Raw genomic sequence first — 16,380 nt, 5'->3', positions numbered from 1 at the left:
GGACACAGGCAATAAGACGAGAAGCTTCAGCAGAAGAATGGCTCAGTTTTGGGATCCTGGCACTCAATTGGCCCTCATTTATCAAAAGTGCGTGCACCAAATTTCCAGCGTACACCCAAACCCACGGTGACTTTGAGATTTATCAGTATGGACGTTGGCGTACGGCACGCAGGTGGTGTACGCACGTTTGAGTTAGTGTGGAAATGCGCAGAAAAACTATTCCTTACACCACAAAACGCACTGACAAAGATATGCTATATGACCCACTGTAAAAACAACAACAACATAATAATTATAAACTTCAGTGTTTATTTTTGTGCAACATAGACTTCAGTGTTTAATTTGTGTGACTATACCAAAGCGTTTGATTTGTAGGCATATGTATTCCTCCAGTTGAGCCGGTGCGCTTTACCTGACGGCTCAGGGTTAGGCCCGGCAGCTGCGCACGCACTGGGACTGAAAATAATGCAGACTGATGAAATAATAAAAATGACCTTCTTCTTTTAAATAATAATAATAAAATAAATAATAATGACATTATTCTTCTAAATAACTAAGCGTCATTAATAATAAAAATCATACGAATCTTACAAATTGTCATGTAGTTATTAATGTGAATGAATGGTCCTCCACATCACATCATCATCACTGTCGTACACCCCAATACATGCGATGTAATATATTATTGTGATCATTTCTCATCCAAACAGCTTTAAACAGCTGGAGTGCGCTTCTCAACCTCCACATTATTAACAGAACTCGTGATTGGGTCCATATTTTGTTTTTGTAGGTGCCTTTAATCCCACTCTTTAAACTCCCAGATAAAACTATTTCGCTTTTTCCCACTTCCCTGGTGATGGTCTCGATGGGCGCGTCTCAATCATCTCACTAGTCCACTAGTGAGGGCGCTGATCAGGGAGTATGTCCTAATCAGTGCCCTGACTAGTGGAGTAGTGAGAGGATTGAGACGCGCCCAATCTCCACTTTGCCGTCTTCTGTGTGTCCATGGTGTAAAATGAGGGCGTGGGGGAGGCGGAGACTTGAATATATAGGGGCGTGTTATTCTAATGACGATCGGTTTCAGCCGCCGCATTTATCAAGGGCAAGTATTGCGTACACCTGGACTGCAGAGGTGCGCACAGCTTCATCAATCAGGCGGTGAGAGGAGTGTAAGCTTAATCTTACGCCAACATATATACGGCCGTTTCTACAATATATTATTAATATATTTAATATATAGCGGTCTAGCTGGAGGGCACTAGGACCTGGAGGAGCTTCTGCTGCTGTGGAGGCTGCCGCACGCGCTAGAGAGTGGGGAGACGCGACTGGGCTTGTTTAGAGTTTTGGTCTAGTTGTTGTGAAAACGTGGCAAATCTGCTGCTGACGGTCACGTGCATTCAGAAATTAAAGGCAGCCTTTAAAAACAGTCAATATAAATCACTGTACATGTAATGTATTTTCTTGTTTTCACTTGAAGAATGACCGCAGTGCTGACATGGTCTCATCGCTGTAGCACTCCTCGCACACGTGAGTTATTGCAGGCGCATATCAACACGTTATCATATCGGCAAGGCATATCGGCATAATGTTTTCATATCGGCCGATGCTGATTTTTATATTTTAAGCGTTTATCGGCCGATTCCGATGTTAATATCGTGCATCCCTAATTTGGACATATCGTATATATCGATAGGTTGTTTATATTTAATTCTGATTCCGCCACTTTGCTTGTTTGCCTTCTCTGTGCTTGTTCCCCCGCCCCTCGTGTGTCGTCTCATTGAACACGGCGGCGTCCGCAACCAGGTGAGGATTAGTTATCATGTTGACCAGCGCGCGTTATTCAATACTCAGTTTAGAGACCATGATTCTCCTTCTAACACAACTGCTTGCTAAAATTCATAAAGTAATATTAATGTTCATCATAGTTCAAATCGCAGGTTTCACCCGCAGTCAGGTGACTGACACTACTGGTGCGAGACGCGGTCACAATCCTGCCAGTTTATGATGTGTCTAACTGATCGCATGGTTTTAGGTTAAAATGTCAAAAAGATCGCATATTTCGAAATGATTGCAATATCATCATTATTATTATTTAGTCAGCTTCATTACGGGGTTATGATGAACAGGTCTATTCATGTTTAAACCAAGAGGGAAACACGAGACCTCCCGGGTGTCCTGAGACGCAGCGCTCTTCTGTGAGTTGTGCTGTATCATATAGTCAGGGATGGAAATTAGCACCGCCACCAGCCAAATGCGGCTGATTTTGAGTTGTGGCGGGTAAACTCGCTTCACCTACCGGCCACCGTGGCGGGTAAATAAAAATAGCATACTGTTTCCCCTCTTTATAAACTGTGTTCAGTGCATGCAGTGCACCAGTCGTTTTCGCCGTCATTACCCGGATGTAGTGCCAGAAGACGCGAATAAGAACTCGCGCTCGCGCTGAGAGCTGTCACTGTCATCCGGAAGCGCGCACCCGTCTCACGGCGCGCAAATATTGAGTTCTCTTTCAAGTCTTGTGCTTAAACAGACAAACTTGCACAAACAGTATGCCAACATGTTCATCTTGATGAGTATTCTAGCAGACATAGTCTGAATATGCCTTAAGTGAACTTTATACAGTCGAGAAAGAAGAGCATATCCCTCTATTAGGTCTTAAAGGGGCAGTCGCCTTTACTCTGTTTAATGTCAAACATAAGGACATCACTCACTGCTCTTGAATAGCTTTTGTAAGTTTATTAAGGATTAATCTTTTATTTAAACAGTTAAATATGCAGTTATTTTACATTTGATTACTTTATTCAATTTCTGTACCTTTCTGCAGGCCAGTAGACCTGTACATTATTATTTAATGTACACATGAGTGAGGTCGAGTTAAACATTTTAGTTTGAATTTTATTTTATACTGTGGGTTGTTGCAATGTGCTAAATAAATATTTGCATAATTTGTAACTGATTTATTATTTGAAACTTTAATATTAATTAATGTAATCGCAATGCCTTGATTTTTAGTAAAGTTACTCAGTCATAGCATTAGCCATAAATGCAATGGATAATTGGCATAATTTCTTTTAGTGCTTCGGTTTCAGCCAATAATTTTTATTTCGATGCATCCCTACTGACAATGTTCTGCTCGGTGTGTCGTCAGCACGCTTCAGGAGATGCCAAAACTATTAGTTTCATTGTTGGTACTAAAAACCTAAAACTGGAAGCCATAAAAGACCACAAATCATCCAAATGCCACATCCAGGTAAAGAAAAAAAAAAAAAAGAGAGAGCACACAGAGCCCTACTCATTTAATGAAATGTTTATCAGTTCATGGTTTGTGTGTGTATTAGAGAGAGAAAATGTCAGTATTTCATTGAGATTTGAGATTAAATGAACAGCTTAAGTAGTTTAGAGCTTGTAGTATTAATTTTCACGTGCAGTTACACATTGTCGGTTAAAAACAAGAAAGTGGCTGGTAGATTATGAAATCCACCAGCCACAGTGGCCGGTGGACAAAAAAGTTAATTTCCATCCCTGCATATAGTCTACCTTCTGACGTTCTTATTTCGTTCTGTAACTGGAAAAGAAGTGAATATCGGCTCGTGTACATGATCCGCATGATGAGGCGCTTTAGTAAAGAGCGCAACATCTACTGTTTGAATTTTGGTACAAATTTAACAGGAAGTGGTGTTATGAGAAAATCAGTTTATTAATATCCCATTTGTGTGTTTGGCACATTTGCTGTTGCTGTAGTTTTTAGGGGGTTATTTTTCCTGTTAAGATAGAGATATATGTTTTGCTCCATACCACCCAGCTCTACTACGTGTGCTGTAAACATTTATCCAGATGTCAGTGTTATATCTGATATTTCCTGTCTCTGATGACGTTCTGCTCCAGTGTGTGTAGGTCTCAGTGTAATATAACACGCCCCGCTCTGACTCTAGTGCCTGTGTCTACTTCTGTGTCCTTAAACACTCGTTTTTTTGGGTCCACATCTTAAGCCCCGTTTCCACCACAGGAACTTTACCCAGGAACCAGGAACTTTGGGTGGTACTCGGTGTGTTTAGACCGCAGGAACCAGGGTCTAAATGAAGTTCCAGGTAAATATTTCCCCCTCCAAACGGCCCTGCTCGCGAGGTAGTACTTTTTCAAAGTTCAGGAACTTTCGAGGGCGGGACTTGGGCGCTGAACGTGCTGATTGGTTGAGCTCACGCAGCATTTTAGTTCAACAGGCATTTTTAAAAGTCTTTTGCGAGGTTCGTTCTGCGTTCAGTAAATATCAGTCTTGCTCTCTGTCTGATGGCGCGCGGTCGTCTCAGCCATCTCACGTTCAATGTCCGTAATAGCTGATAATAATATACACTGTCATTTTAAATCTAGCTTTACAAGCTTTCTGAATATGCTGCATGCTGCTGAATCTGCATATTAGTGCTCTTTTCTGTCGTTGTTAATTACCTCTTTAGTAAACCTATACATAACCAGCAAAAGCAGCACAGCTTGAATCTCTTCCATACTCATTATTCATTTTTTTTCACCATGTAAACGACCTGACCGATTACTTTAAGTGTGTGTCCTTACATGACGTGACGGCGCGCGCCGCGCTCATGTTGACGAGAGAGGAAAGCTCATTTTTCTGAGGGGTAAACTTTTTATTTCGTAAGTTATGAAGATAATGTTGGAGTAATGACACAGCGTATATTGCCCCAGGCAGTTTTTACTTTAACTGCGCCTGACAGAAGAATTTTTTTTCTGAGATGATTATTACACTTTACAATAAATAGCTATAAATAATACTGTATTAGTCCTGGTGGCCGTTAAGAGTTGCTATGGCTACAGTTAACACACTCCAGCTGCTGGAGAAAACAGCGGAGACATTTTTGGTGCGGCAGACAAACTGCATGTGACAAAATGATAGCGATTGAAAGTCATCACATGTAAACACCAGATCGGTTTAGATAACGTCTCATGTAAACAGTTCACTAAATCTTTCAATCGGTACACTTAAAAATGATTACTGTCCGTCACTGATTTGGAGGAGCAGTCGCGTGCAGTCCTACATCACCGGACTAATCTGCCTAATCTTCTCTGTACTTTAGATCGCGGTGGAAACGCAGACAGCTGCAGGTCTGGGGGGGAGAAAAGTTCCTGGTACAAATTGTTCCGGGTAATTTTGGTGGAAACGGGGCTTTATAAACACTTCTGGGTTTTTGTTCCTGTGTTCTTTATCTTGTTTTCTGTACACCTCGTCATATCAGCTTTTAGACATTGTTCATTTTTTGTAATAAGTCTGAGATGATAAGTAGGCCGCCTCCGGCACACACACCATATGTTCTCTCCTTCACAGCGGTAATAGTGAACCGGCTCTGAGAAACGGGGACATGCGGACGGGTCTGGCGGAGCCTCACCTTGATCTGGAGGTCGTCCGTGTTCCCGTTGGCGTCCGGAGACTCCGTGGGCATCTTCTCACGCTTCCTCTTTTTAGGAGCCGGAGACTCACACACATCTGGCTCTGCAGACACATTCTGCTTCAGCTTCTTCTTCTTCTTCTTCTGGAGGAACATCACACACACACACACAGGGGGATAAGAGGAGGAGCATCTGAGGCTCTCTGGGCTGAACGATACACACACACAGCCCCTAAACCTACCCATCACACACACACACACACAGGGGGATAAGAGGAGGAGCATCTGAGGCTCTCTGGGCTGAACGATACACACACACAGCCCCTAAACCTACCCATCACACACACACACACAGGGGGATAAGAGGAGGAGCATCTGAGGCTCTCTGGGCTGAACGATACACACACACAGCCCCTAAACCTACCCATCACACACACACACACAGGGGGATAAGAGGAGGAGCATCTGAGGCTCTCTGGGCTGAACGATACACACACACAGCCCCTAAACCTACCCATCACACACACACACACAGGGGGATAAGAGGAGGAGCATCTGAGGCTCTCTGGGCTGAACGATACACACACACAGCCCCTAAACCTACCCATCACACACACACACACAGGGGGATAAGAGGAGGAGCATCTGAGGCTCTCTGGGCTGAACGATACACACACACAGCCCCTAAACCTACCCATCACACACACACACACAGGGGGATAAGAGGAGGAGCATCTGAGGCTCTCTGGGCTGAACGATACACACACACAGCCCCTAAACCTACCCATCACACACACACACACAGGGGGATAAGAGGAGGAGCATCTGAGGCTCTCTGGGCTGAACGATACACACACACAGCCCCTAAACCTACCCATCACACACACACACAATGCCCCTACCCATCACACACACAATGCCCCTACCCATCACACACACACACAATGCCCCTACCCATCACACACACACACACCGCCCCTAAACCTACCCATCACACACACACACAATGCCCCTACCCATCACACACCGCCCCTAAACCTACCCATCACACACACACACAATTAGGGCTGTCGCGGTTAGGAAATTTACCTCGCGGTTATTATGGGTGGCTCAATAGCGCGGTATGTGGTTTTACCGCCGTTTATTTATTTATTTATTATTTTTTTAGAAACCTAATTTATCCTGTATGTTATTATGTAGCATAAATTGTTGCTTTTTAACTGACAAAGAGACACGTTTTAAAACAGTTTTTTTTTATTGTTAAATGCAAAACAGCAACAAGAACATGCCTTTTTCCATTTAAAAAAAATAAAAGAAATCAAATAATTTTAACGTATCACATGAAAAGAAGAAAATGCATGTTCCATTTTGAAAAACGAAAGAATTAAAACAACGTGTGAAAACAAAACCATGTGAAAATACAGAGAACAAACGAAAATATTACTCAAGCGTAAACGAAAGTGATTTAGACCTGGATCATGTCTTTGTTTCGCGCTAAGAAAACTAACATATTGACTTTATGCGGTTTCAGGGAGGATCGCATGGGGGTAACGATATTCCCCGCGGCACTGAAAACTCTTTCTGACGGTGTGCTCGTTGCACAAATACACATATATTTGCGCGCGACTTTGGACAGTAGCGGGAATCTATACTGATTATCGCGCCACCAGGACAGTGGATTTGCGTTGGCGTCGATGCACTCCTCATGCAGATAGCGGCTGAGCTCGTTATCTGCTCGCGCTCTCTTTGGTATGGGCGCTGACGCGGAGGTTGTCCGTGACTTCAGTAAGTCTCCAAGAGTCTTTTTCTTTGCTGCAGGTGGCACCTCCACTTGCCCTTCGTCTCCAACCACTGACGCACTTGCAGAGGTCTCTTCGTCCTCCACCATCTCTTCGATGATAGCGGATTTTGTCTCCGTATCATTGATATAATCGTCCCTATATCGAGGATCTAAAAAACTGGCCTTTGCCAAAAGTTTTTTTAAAGCAGCTGGTTCATACTTCCCCTGTAGAACACTACACATTTTGTGCTTTATGTCCGATGTTAAGGTCGTATCCTCGCTTGATGGTTTAAGCACATCTTCTGTCAGGAGTTTCAGGACGGGTTTGACAGAAGACACTGTAACGTAGCTTTCACCAGACAGCAGATCCGTAAACTCAGCCGCGGGTTTAAGAGCTGCATTCACGGACTCAAGGACAGCGATGTCCTGCCAGCTTGGATTTAGATGATGGTGTCTCCGGTCATCCAGAACTCTTCTGATAGCCGGGATTTGCTCCAAAACTCTTTCCACCATTTTCTGTTTGGTGCCCCATCTCGTAGCGCAGTCCTGAACAAAGTTGAATAGAAAGGAACGTTGAATAGCCTAGAAATTAGCCAATGGCAACGATCTACTAGCCTATAATTAGCTTACCAAAATAAATTATATGGCTACATTTTAAATTAGGCTATTTATTCGTTTCAATATATATATTTTACTAAACAAAAAATACATTTAAATTATCCTGACTGCAAAAGAATGCATGTTCTTTAAATGTGCACAGACTGATATGGACGTTAAATTGGAGCTGCAATTAGCCTAATTTATATAGGCTATATCTGACCTTTTAATGTAATTTTCGTTTTTTTATTTTGTAAAACATTTATTTTAAACGAAAAAAAAAAATTTAATCCAGCAACAGAAGTAGCCTATTGACAGTAGGCTATAGATATTGTTTATTTTTTATAATTTAATTCATATAGCCTAATTACATTTGTATTTTTTGCCTGACATAATCAATAAGTTAGCATTTAGATTACATTTTATAACTTACCAGTATGAGGCCATGCTGAGGAATTTGAAGTTCCGCTTGAGCTTTTGCTAGATCTCTTCTCTTCAACCAGCTCTGAGAAAATGTACTGACCAATGTGTGACACAGGCCCATTGCTCGGGCTGTGCGGTCCTTGACGCTTGCCATTGCATTTGTAACTGCCAAATGTAAATTGTGACCAAAGCAGTTCAGCCATGGCCAGTTCAACTTTTTGACTGCTGCAACGATGTTGGCCCCGTTGTCTGTAGTGATACAGGCCAGCTTCTTCTCATCCAGGGACCACTCTTCAAATGCGTGCCGAAGAGCATCGGAAATATTGTCGGATGTGTGGTTTTCGGGCATAAACACCGTTTCGAGGCAGCGTGATTTCAGAGTCCATTCCTTGCTGAGATAATGAACCGTTAGACTCATATAAGGAGTCATATTGACACTTGACCACATATCGGTTGTGGCAGAAAAGTAGTCGACATTCATAAGCTCGCTTTTGATCGATGTCTTTACCGTGCTGTACATTTTCGGCACAGCAGTTTCTGAAAAGTATGTTTTGCCCGGCAACTCGTATTGCTTGTCAAATTGTTGAAGCATTGATTTGAATGCTGGTTTCTCCACCGTGTTGAACGGAACCATCTCCTGAACTAGATATTGCGTAACAGCGGCTGTAAGGCATCTATGCCTGTTACTTTCACGGCTGTATTTTACAGATTTTGCAAAGGCTTCAGCTACTCCTAACTGTCGGCTGGTACCGGCCTCAGCTGTTCTTTTTGAAGTTGCGCCGCGACCTGATGCTTGAGGGGGCAGCTGCGCTTCAACGGCTGGATGACAGTTGGCGAGATGACGCCTCAAATTAGATGTATTGCCGCGTGTCACAGGAACCTTTTTGCTGCAAATTTTGCATATCGGCTCATCTAAATTCGCTGGCTCGCCTTTTTCATTGGGCTGAAAGCCGAAATGTTCCCAAACTAGCGACGTGGAGTTAGGTTTTGGGACAAGAGCGTCTGCCATCGTTTCAGTAGGCCTATTCAAAATAAACGAAACACCGGATACAAACAGTTCGCGGGAAAATGACAGTAGTAGCTAACACTCTTGTATCATTATTAATTTATTTAACATCAAATGTACATGATGAATTGTAAAACAAGGCCAAAAAAAAAAAAAACACTGAACACTGCGGTTGCCACGGTTTCTGCGGTTGCTTTCCTTCCTCTGCGGTTGGCTTGTCAATAGCGCGGTTTTACAATATTGCGGTTACCGCGACAGCCCTACACACAATGCCCCTACCCATCACACACACACACAATGCCCCTACCCATCACACACCGCCCCTAAACCTACCCATCACACACACACACAATGCCCCTACCCATCACACACACACACAATGCCCCTACCCATCACAGACACACACACACACCGCCCCTAAACCTACCCATCACACACACACACACACCGCCCCTAAACCTACCCATCACACACACACACACACACACACACCCTAAAACTACCCATCACAGGAAACGTTCACATTTTTTTACAAGTTCAAAAAAAACTATTTAGTACGTTTATAAATCCTTTACATCGTGGGGACATTTGGTCAATGTAATATAAACAAGTACACACACACACACACACACACACACGTCACATGGTGCGTCAGAACAGACCTCATTGGTTCGCAGGCCTGAGCTGCTGTTTAGTGTGTGTTGTTCTGTCAGTGTTTAGATGTGAGTGAAGCCTAAACCTGTTTAGTGTGTGATGTTCTGTCAGTGTTTAGATGCGAGTGAAGCCTAAACCTGTTTAGTGTGTGATGTTCTGTCAGTGTTTAGATGTGAGTGAAGCCTAAACCTGTGTACTGTGTGTGATGTTCTGTCAGTGTTTAGATGTGAGTGAAGCCTAAACCTGTGTACTGTGTGTGTTGTTCTGTCAGTGTTTAGATGTGAGTGAAGCCTAAACCTGTGTACTGTGTGTGTTGTTCTGTCAGTGTTTAGATGTGAGTGAAGCCTACAGCTGCTCCTCATGATCAGCCTCCTCTAACCCGCCTCATGCTTCACTCTTTAAGAGCGATCTGGAGCACATTCACACAACACCGGCAGATCTGGCCTTGATTCAAGATTGATTCGTGATTCAACAGCAAATACATAAATCATTGATCCAGATTAATTTTCGACAGCACAGCACAGTCATACAGACACATGTACACAGAATAATGTAGAAGAAAAAAACGTAATTCCAACATTATAGAACGTAATATTTCCCGTTAGCATATCAGCTAACTAGCAAAACACACACACGTGTTATAGTCAGTGTCCATAGGGCTCTCTCTCTCTCTCTCTCTCTCTCTCTCTCTCACACACACACACACACACACACACACACACACACACACACACACACACACACACACACACACACACACACACACCTGTCTGAGTGTAATAACCCAGTAAAGCTCGACAGCGAGAGTAAGAGATGTGGCTACTGTGATCCGGCTAATGTGTGTGTAGTAATGTCGGCTAAAGCGCGTGTAGTAGTGTGTGTGACGGACCTTCAGCATCAGCAGACCCTCCTCCAGCTCCACCATCTCCTCCACCGGTGTGTCGGGCTCGGCTTCGGGCTGTAGGTGCGACGGCATCTCAGGTGTGGCGGCGCAGGTAGACATGTGCGACCGGCAGCGACTCACACATGAGCGAAAGGAAAGACCCGGAAGTGACGCGCGCGCAGAGCGGAAGTGCTCGATGACATCAGTGCTCGAGTAGGCGGCGCCGTGTTTACACTGCGCGTCATTTAAAGCATAGTAATGAGAGGAATTTATTAAACGGGCTTATTAACGTAATATAGATTAATCGCTGATGAAGACGATTAGGATTAAACCCGCAAACGACTGAAGTGGTTATTAGAAAAAAGGCGAAGGCCAATCAGAAAACACTTCCGCGGTGTAGTTGACCTATCGGAAGGAGGTTGAGTTTAAAGACCCCGCCCCGGACAGGTCCGCGTGTAGTTTATTTCTTCTCTAGAACGTCAGTGCGAGGCTTTAACTGCGCCACGCTGTACGGAACGCCAGACGCGACAAAAACCACACGCTTTATTTGTTAAGAGCACAATTGAAAAAAGGTTAAAAAACACAAGAGAACCAGAAAATAAAATCCAATATAGAAAGATGTATAGATCTTAAACAATCTTACAACAAAACACGCACACACGCACGCACGAACGCACGCACGCACGCACACACACACACACACACACACACACACACACACACACACACACACACACACACACACACACACACACACACACACATATATATATAGTCAAAGAAAATAACTAAGCAAATAAATACAAAAAAAGAATGTATAAACAAAAATCCAGTTTCAATGGTAGTGAATTTTTGCACCTTGCTACATTTTATTTAGAAAATCCAGAATATCTGGCTTATATAATATACGTGTAGGCTGTAATGCAAATCAAACATTTTATTTTACTGACCCTAAACCTTTGAGTGGTTTTGTTTACACAAAAACTGTTTTCAACACTGTTAATAATCATAAATGTCTCAGATGAGAGTGATTAGTGAAGGATCACACTTTACTATATATTCACACAGAGAACTGATGATCTACACTGGAGGAATATTACACTGCTCTACTGGAGTTATGAGCAGATGAAGGAGCAGAAGAGACTCTTTCACACACACACACACACACACACACACACACACACACACACACACACACACACACACACACACACACACACACACACACACACACACACACACACACACACACACTGCCCCTGCCCCTAAACCTACCCATCACACACACACACACACACACACACACACACACACACACACACACACACACACACACACACACTGCCCCTGCCCCTAAACCTACCCATCACACACACACACACACACACACACACACACACACACACACACACACACACACACACACACACACACACACACACACACACACACACACACACACACACACACACACACACTGCCCCTAAACCTACCCATCACACACACACACACACACACACACACACTGCCCCTAAACCTACCCATCACACACACACACTGCCCCTAAACCTACCCATCACACACACACACTGCCCCTAAACCTACCCATCACACACACACACTGCCCCTAAACCTACCCATCACACACACACACTGCCCCTAAACCTACCCATCACACACACACACTGCCCCTAAACCTACCCATCACACACACACACACACACACACACACACACACACACTGCCCCTAAACCTACCCATCACACACACACACACACACACACACACACACACACACACACACACACACACACACACACACACACACACACACACACACACACACACACACACACACACACACACACACACTGCCCCTAAACCTACCCATCACACACACACACTGCCCCTAAACCTACCCATCACACACACACACACACACACACACACTGCCCCTAAACCTACCCATCACACACACACACTGCCCCTAAACCTACCCATCACACACACACACACACACACACACACTGCCCCTAAACCTACCCATCACACACACACACACACACACACTGCCCCTAAACCTACCCATCACACACACACACACACACACACACTGCCCCTAAACCTACCCATCACACACACACACACACACACACTGCCCCTAAACCTACCCATCACACACACACACACACACACACACACACACTGCCCCTAAACCTACCCATCACACACACACACACACACACACACACACACACACTGCCCCTAAACCTACCCATCACACACACACACACACACACACACACACACACACACACACACACACACACACTGCCCCTAAACCTACCCATCACACACACACACACACACACACACTGCCCCTAAACCTACCCATCACACACACACACACACACACACACACTGCCCCTAAACCTACCCATCACACACACACACACACACACACTGCCCCTAAACCTACCCATCACACACACACACACACACACACTGCCCCTAAACCTACCCATCACACACACACACACACACACACACACTGCCCCTAAACCTACCCATCACACACACACACACACACACACTGCCCCTAAACCTACCCATCACACACACACACACACACACACTGCCCCTAAACCTACCCATCACAGGAAACATTCTGCATTTTTACTTTCTCATAAAAACTCCTCCTGTGTGATTTATAAGCCTTTTGAAAAGTGGGGCCATGGGGTAATGTCCTGATATGTCACCATTTTCTGTAATACCTGTGTCATACACATGTTATTATACACATTTTTGTCCTGATATGTCACAAAAACAAGCACACACACACACACACACACAGCCCATAAACCTACCCATCACACACACACACACACACACACACACACACACACACACAAAGCCCAGAACATGTGGAATTTCCGGCGCGCGTCTCATGAGACCATTCTCTGATATACTTCTGCAGCGTTTTAAAGTCTTGATCGTGTTCTCCATTCCCTGGAGGAGCGGGAGCGGCCATTTTAAACTCTTCTCCTGCCAGGTCCGTTAGAGAAAGAAGAGCACCAGAGGAGTGGATGAGGACGGCTTTCTGCTGCGCTCAGCTTATAACCGGGGTCGCGGTGTCATAGCAGGACAGGAATGTTTGGCTGTGGATTAATGCGTCATGTAAAAACACGAGCTGTTGGACAGAATAATCATCTTTTAATGAATTAACCGTATTTTCCCAATAGTGTTTTCCCCTATAGTCCTTTACCTCCAGACCGGGAGCTCTGTTTCTTTCACTGATATCAGTGTTCATAATCACTCACATCCAGAAAGAATATGTCTGGTTTTTAATCAAGTACAAAAAGTAAATACAAAATAACAGATGAGAAATTAAAAATCACCTTAAAAATACACGTGTACAAGGAGTATTAGTGCTGTAACATTGTTAATATCTGGGGCAGATTAATTCTTCAGCCAGTGTTAACATCCATCATACGATCATAAGTGTGAAGATATATTTATATACGTTTGGGATGTTTCAAAAAGCTGCTTTAAAACAATATATATTGTGAAAAGCACTATACATGAATTCATATTCACCACTCACTGCAAAAATGCTCTTCTTACTCAGTACTTGTGTCTTGTTTCCAGTCTAAATATCTCACAATTCTTAAATCAAGAAGCATTTACTAGATCAGTAAAACGACATGTGATATTTGTTCATATATTGTTGTTTTCTGGGGAAAAAATATCAAAAGTTTTTGGTTAAAACAGGCAAAATGATCTGCCAATGGGGTGAGAAAAATAATCGTATTAAACGTATTTTGATATTTTCCCCAGAAAACAAGAAAAAATATCGCAATTTAACTTTTTACTTGTAGGGTTTAAGAATATTTCGATATTTGGACTGGAAACAAGAGAAAATAAATAAGAAGAGCATTTGCAGTGCTGTCTGGATCACAAACTGTTATATCTGTATTTATCACTTATAAATGTGTATCTGTGTAGTGATCAGATCACAGAGACTGAAGTTAAATTTAAATATACATTAACGCCGTATGATATTAGCAGTTAAACAGGGTGAGATTACACGAGTATCATCTAATAATGTATAAACCGGCATCAGTAACACTCACGGGATGAGGGTGTGTCCTCTGTACTGGGCTAAATGCCGTTTAAATGAAGAACAGATATATCACCTTGTTTAGTAAATGTCGGGTTGTGTTAGAGAAAATGTCAGACATCAGTGTGTTATTGACAGCAGCTGTAGTGAGGGCTTTAAGCTCTGATGAAACCGATCAGAGGTTCGAATCCGCCTTCGCTCTTCTCCCTTTCCCATCACATATCAGATTGGAAAGGCACTTACTTTCAATAAAAATGAAGAAAATATTATAAACTCTAATGTGTTTAATAATAAGAGCTGAATTAGAGACGATAAAAGAGAGTGGGTCCAATATCATCTTAAAGGAACACACCCACTTTCGCTTATCCCCCGTTAGAGTTAGATAAGTCCAAACACACCATTCTCATGTCAGTGTGTGCCATAACTCTGGCTGACACACACACCGCTAGCTAGGGTTGCCACCCGTCCCGTGAAATACGGAATCGTCCCGTATTTTCGGGAAAAATGACGCATCCCGTATCAAAGCAATAGCGGACGCGATTTGTCCCGTATTTTACATAGGTCCATCCGCATTGTGTGAAGACACGTCCTATTCTGCCCCTAATTGGGTCGCTGCCGTCGTTGGTTTGTTTGTTTGATTGACGGGCCGTGAATCACGGCCAATCAGAGTCAGAGGAGGAGGGGACCCCGCCTTGCCGGTTCTTTTCTATATGGGCAGAATCCATTTGAAATGATGGCGGAGGCAGGTCCAAATAACCTACCCAAATAATGTTTTGATTGATAACGTTACATTTCATATGCTGCCTATTAAGAAATAATGTTAATAATGTAGGCTACATTAATGATGTTATGGTATGATTTGTTTATTAAGGTTAAGTATTTAATATATATTTAATCAAAATAGGACCTTTTAGGAATAAAATAAACAACTATTTGTTATGCTTAACACATTTAAATAATTTCATCATCCAATACTATAGACTTAACAATAGACTATAAAAACGGAATAATACATAAATATATTTACTGAACTTACCAAAAATAAAAATGTTGTTAAGTGTTTTATTAAAATAAGAAATTATTGTAGATATTATATCATTTACAGTTATTTAGGTGTGGTTTCACTGTTTGGATGGTGTTACTGCAAACAATGACAAATATTTTAGTCAAAATCTTTGTTCACAACACGATAAAATGACTCGAGTTCATCTGCAATTTCTTATCCCACTCCCTCTTGGTTACAGCAGCTGAGTTTGTTTTTCATTGCCATAGCTGTGTATTATACTGAGTGACTCTGTTCACACTGATTTCAATAGCAGATATCCTATTATAATGTCCATCGGTATCAATCTTTATGAAAACATGTTTTAAGTTATGATATAGGACCACTGCACTGGCACACCATCGGGACTGTGGTCATCGTGGCCCCGAGGGGTGTGGCCACCGCTGCGGCAGGCGTCCCTCATTTTTTTGTATTGAAGGTGGCAACCCATACCGCTAGCATAGCTTAGCACAAAGACTGGAGGT

The 16,380-nt window shown here is 43.1% G+C and overlaps 1 protein-coding gene across 2 annotated transcripts in view; it reads right to left on the bottom strand.

Moving 5' to 3' along the window:
• The window catches only part of ddx21 (DEAD (Asp-Glu-Ala-Asp) box helicase 21), a 33,242-nt gene extending 22,332 nt beyond the window's left edge, over positions 1–10,910 (bottom strand). Inside the window, exons 1-2 of one of the 2 annotated variants that reach the window (XM_067421682.1) lie at positions 10,740–10,910; positions 5,391–5,534 (exon numbers count right to left, since the gene is read on the bottom strand). In XM_067421682.1, the coding sequence (XP_067277783.1) occupies positions 5,391–5,534; positions 10,740–10,853 (258 nt within the window). In that variant the 5' untranslated portion in view covers positions 10,854–10,910. The remainder of the gene's footprint in view (positions 1–5,390; positions 5,535–10,739) is intronic. The other variant, XM_067421683.1, reaches the window with a different exon arrangement.
• Positions 10,911–16,380: the final 5,470 nt, after the last annotated feature.

Source organism: Pseudorasbora parva, chromosome 17 (assembly GCF_024679245.1).
Source record: "Pseudorasbora parva isolate DD20220531a chromosome 17, ASM2467924v1, whole genome shotgun sequence".
In the NCBI taxonomy this organism is placed as follows: Eukaryota; Metazoa; Chordata; class Actinopteri; order Cypriniformes; family Gobionidae; genus Pseudorasbora; species Pseudorasbora parva.
The sequence above is the reverse complement of the archived record's forward strand: the minus strand, read 5'-3'. Positions and strand labels throughout refer to the sequence as shown.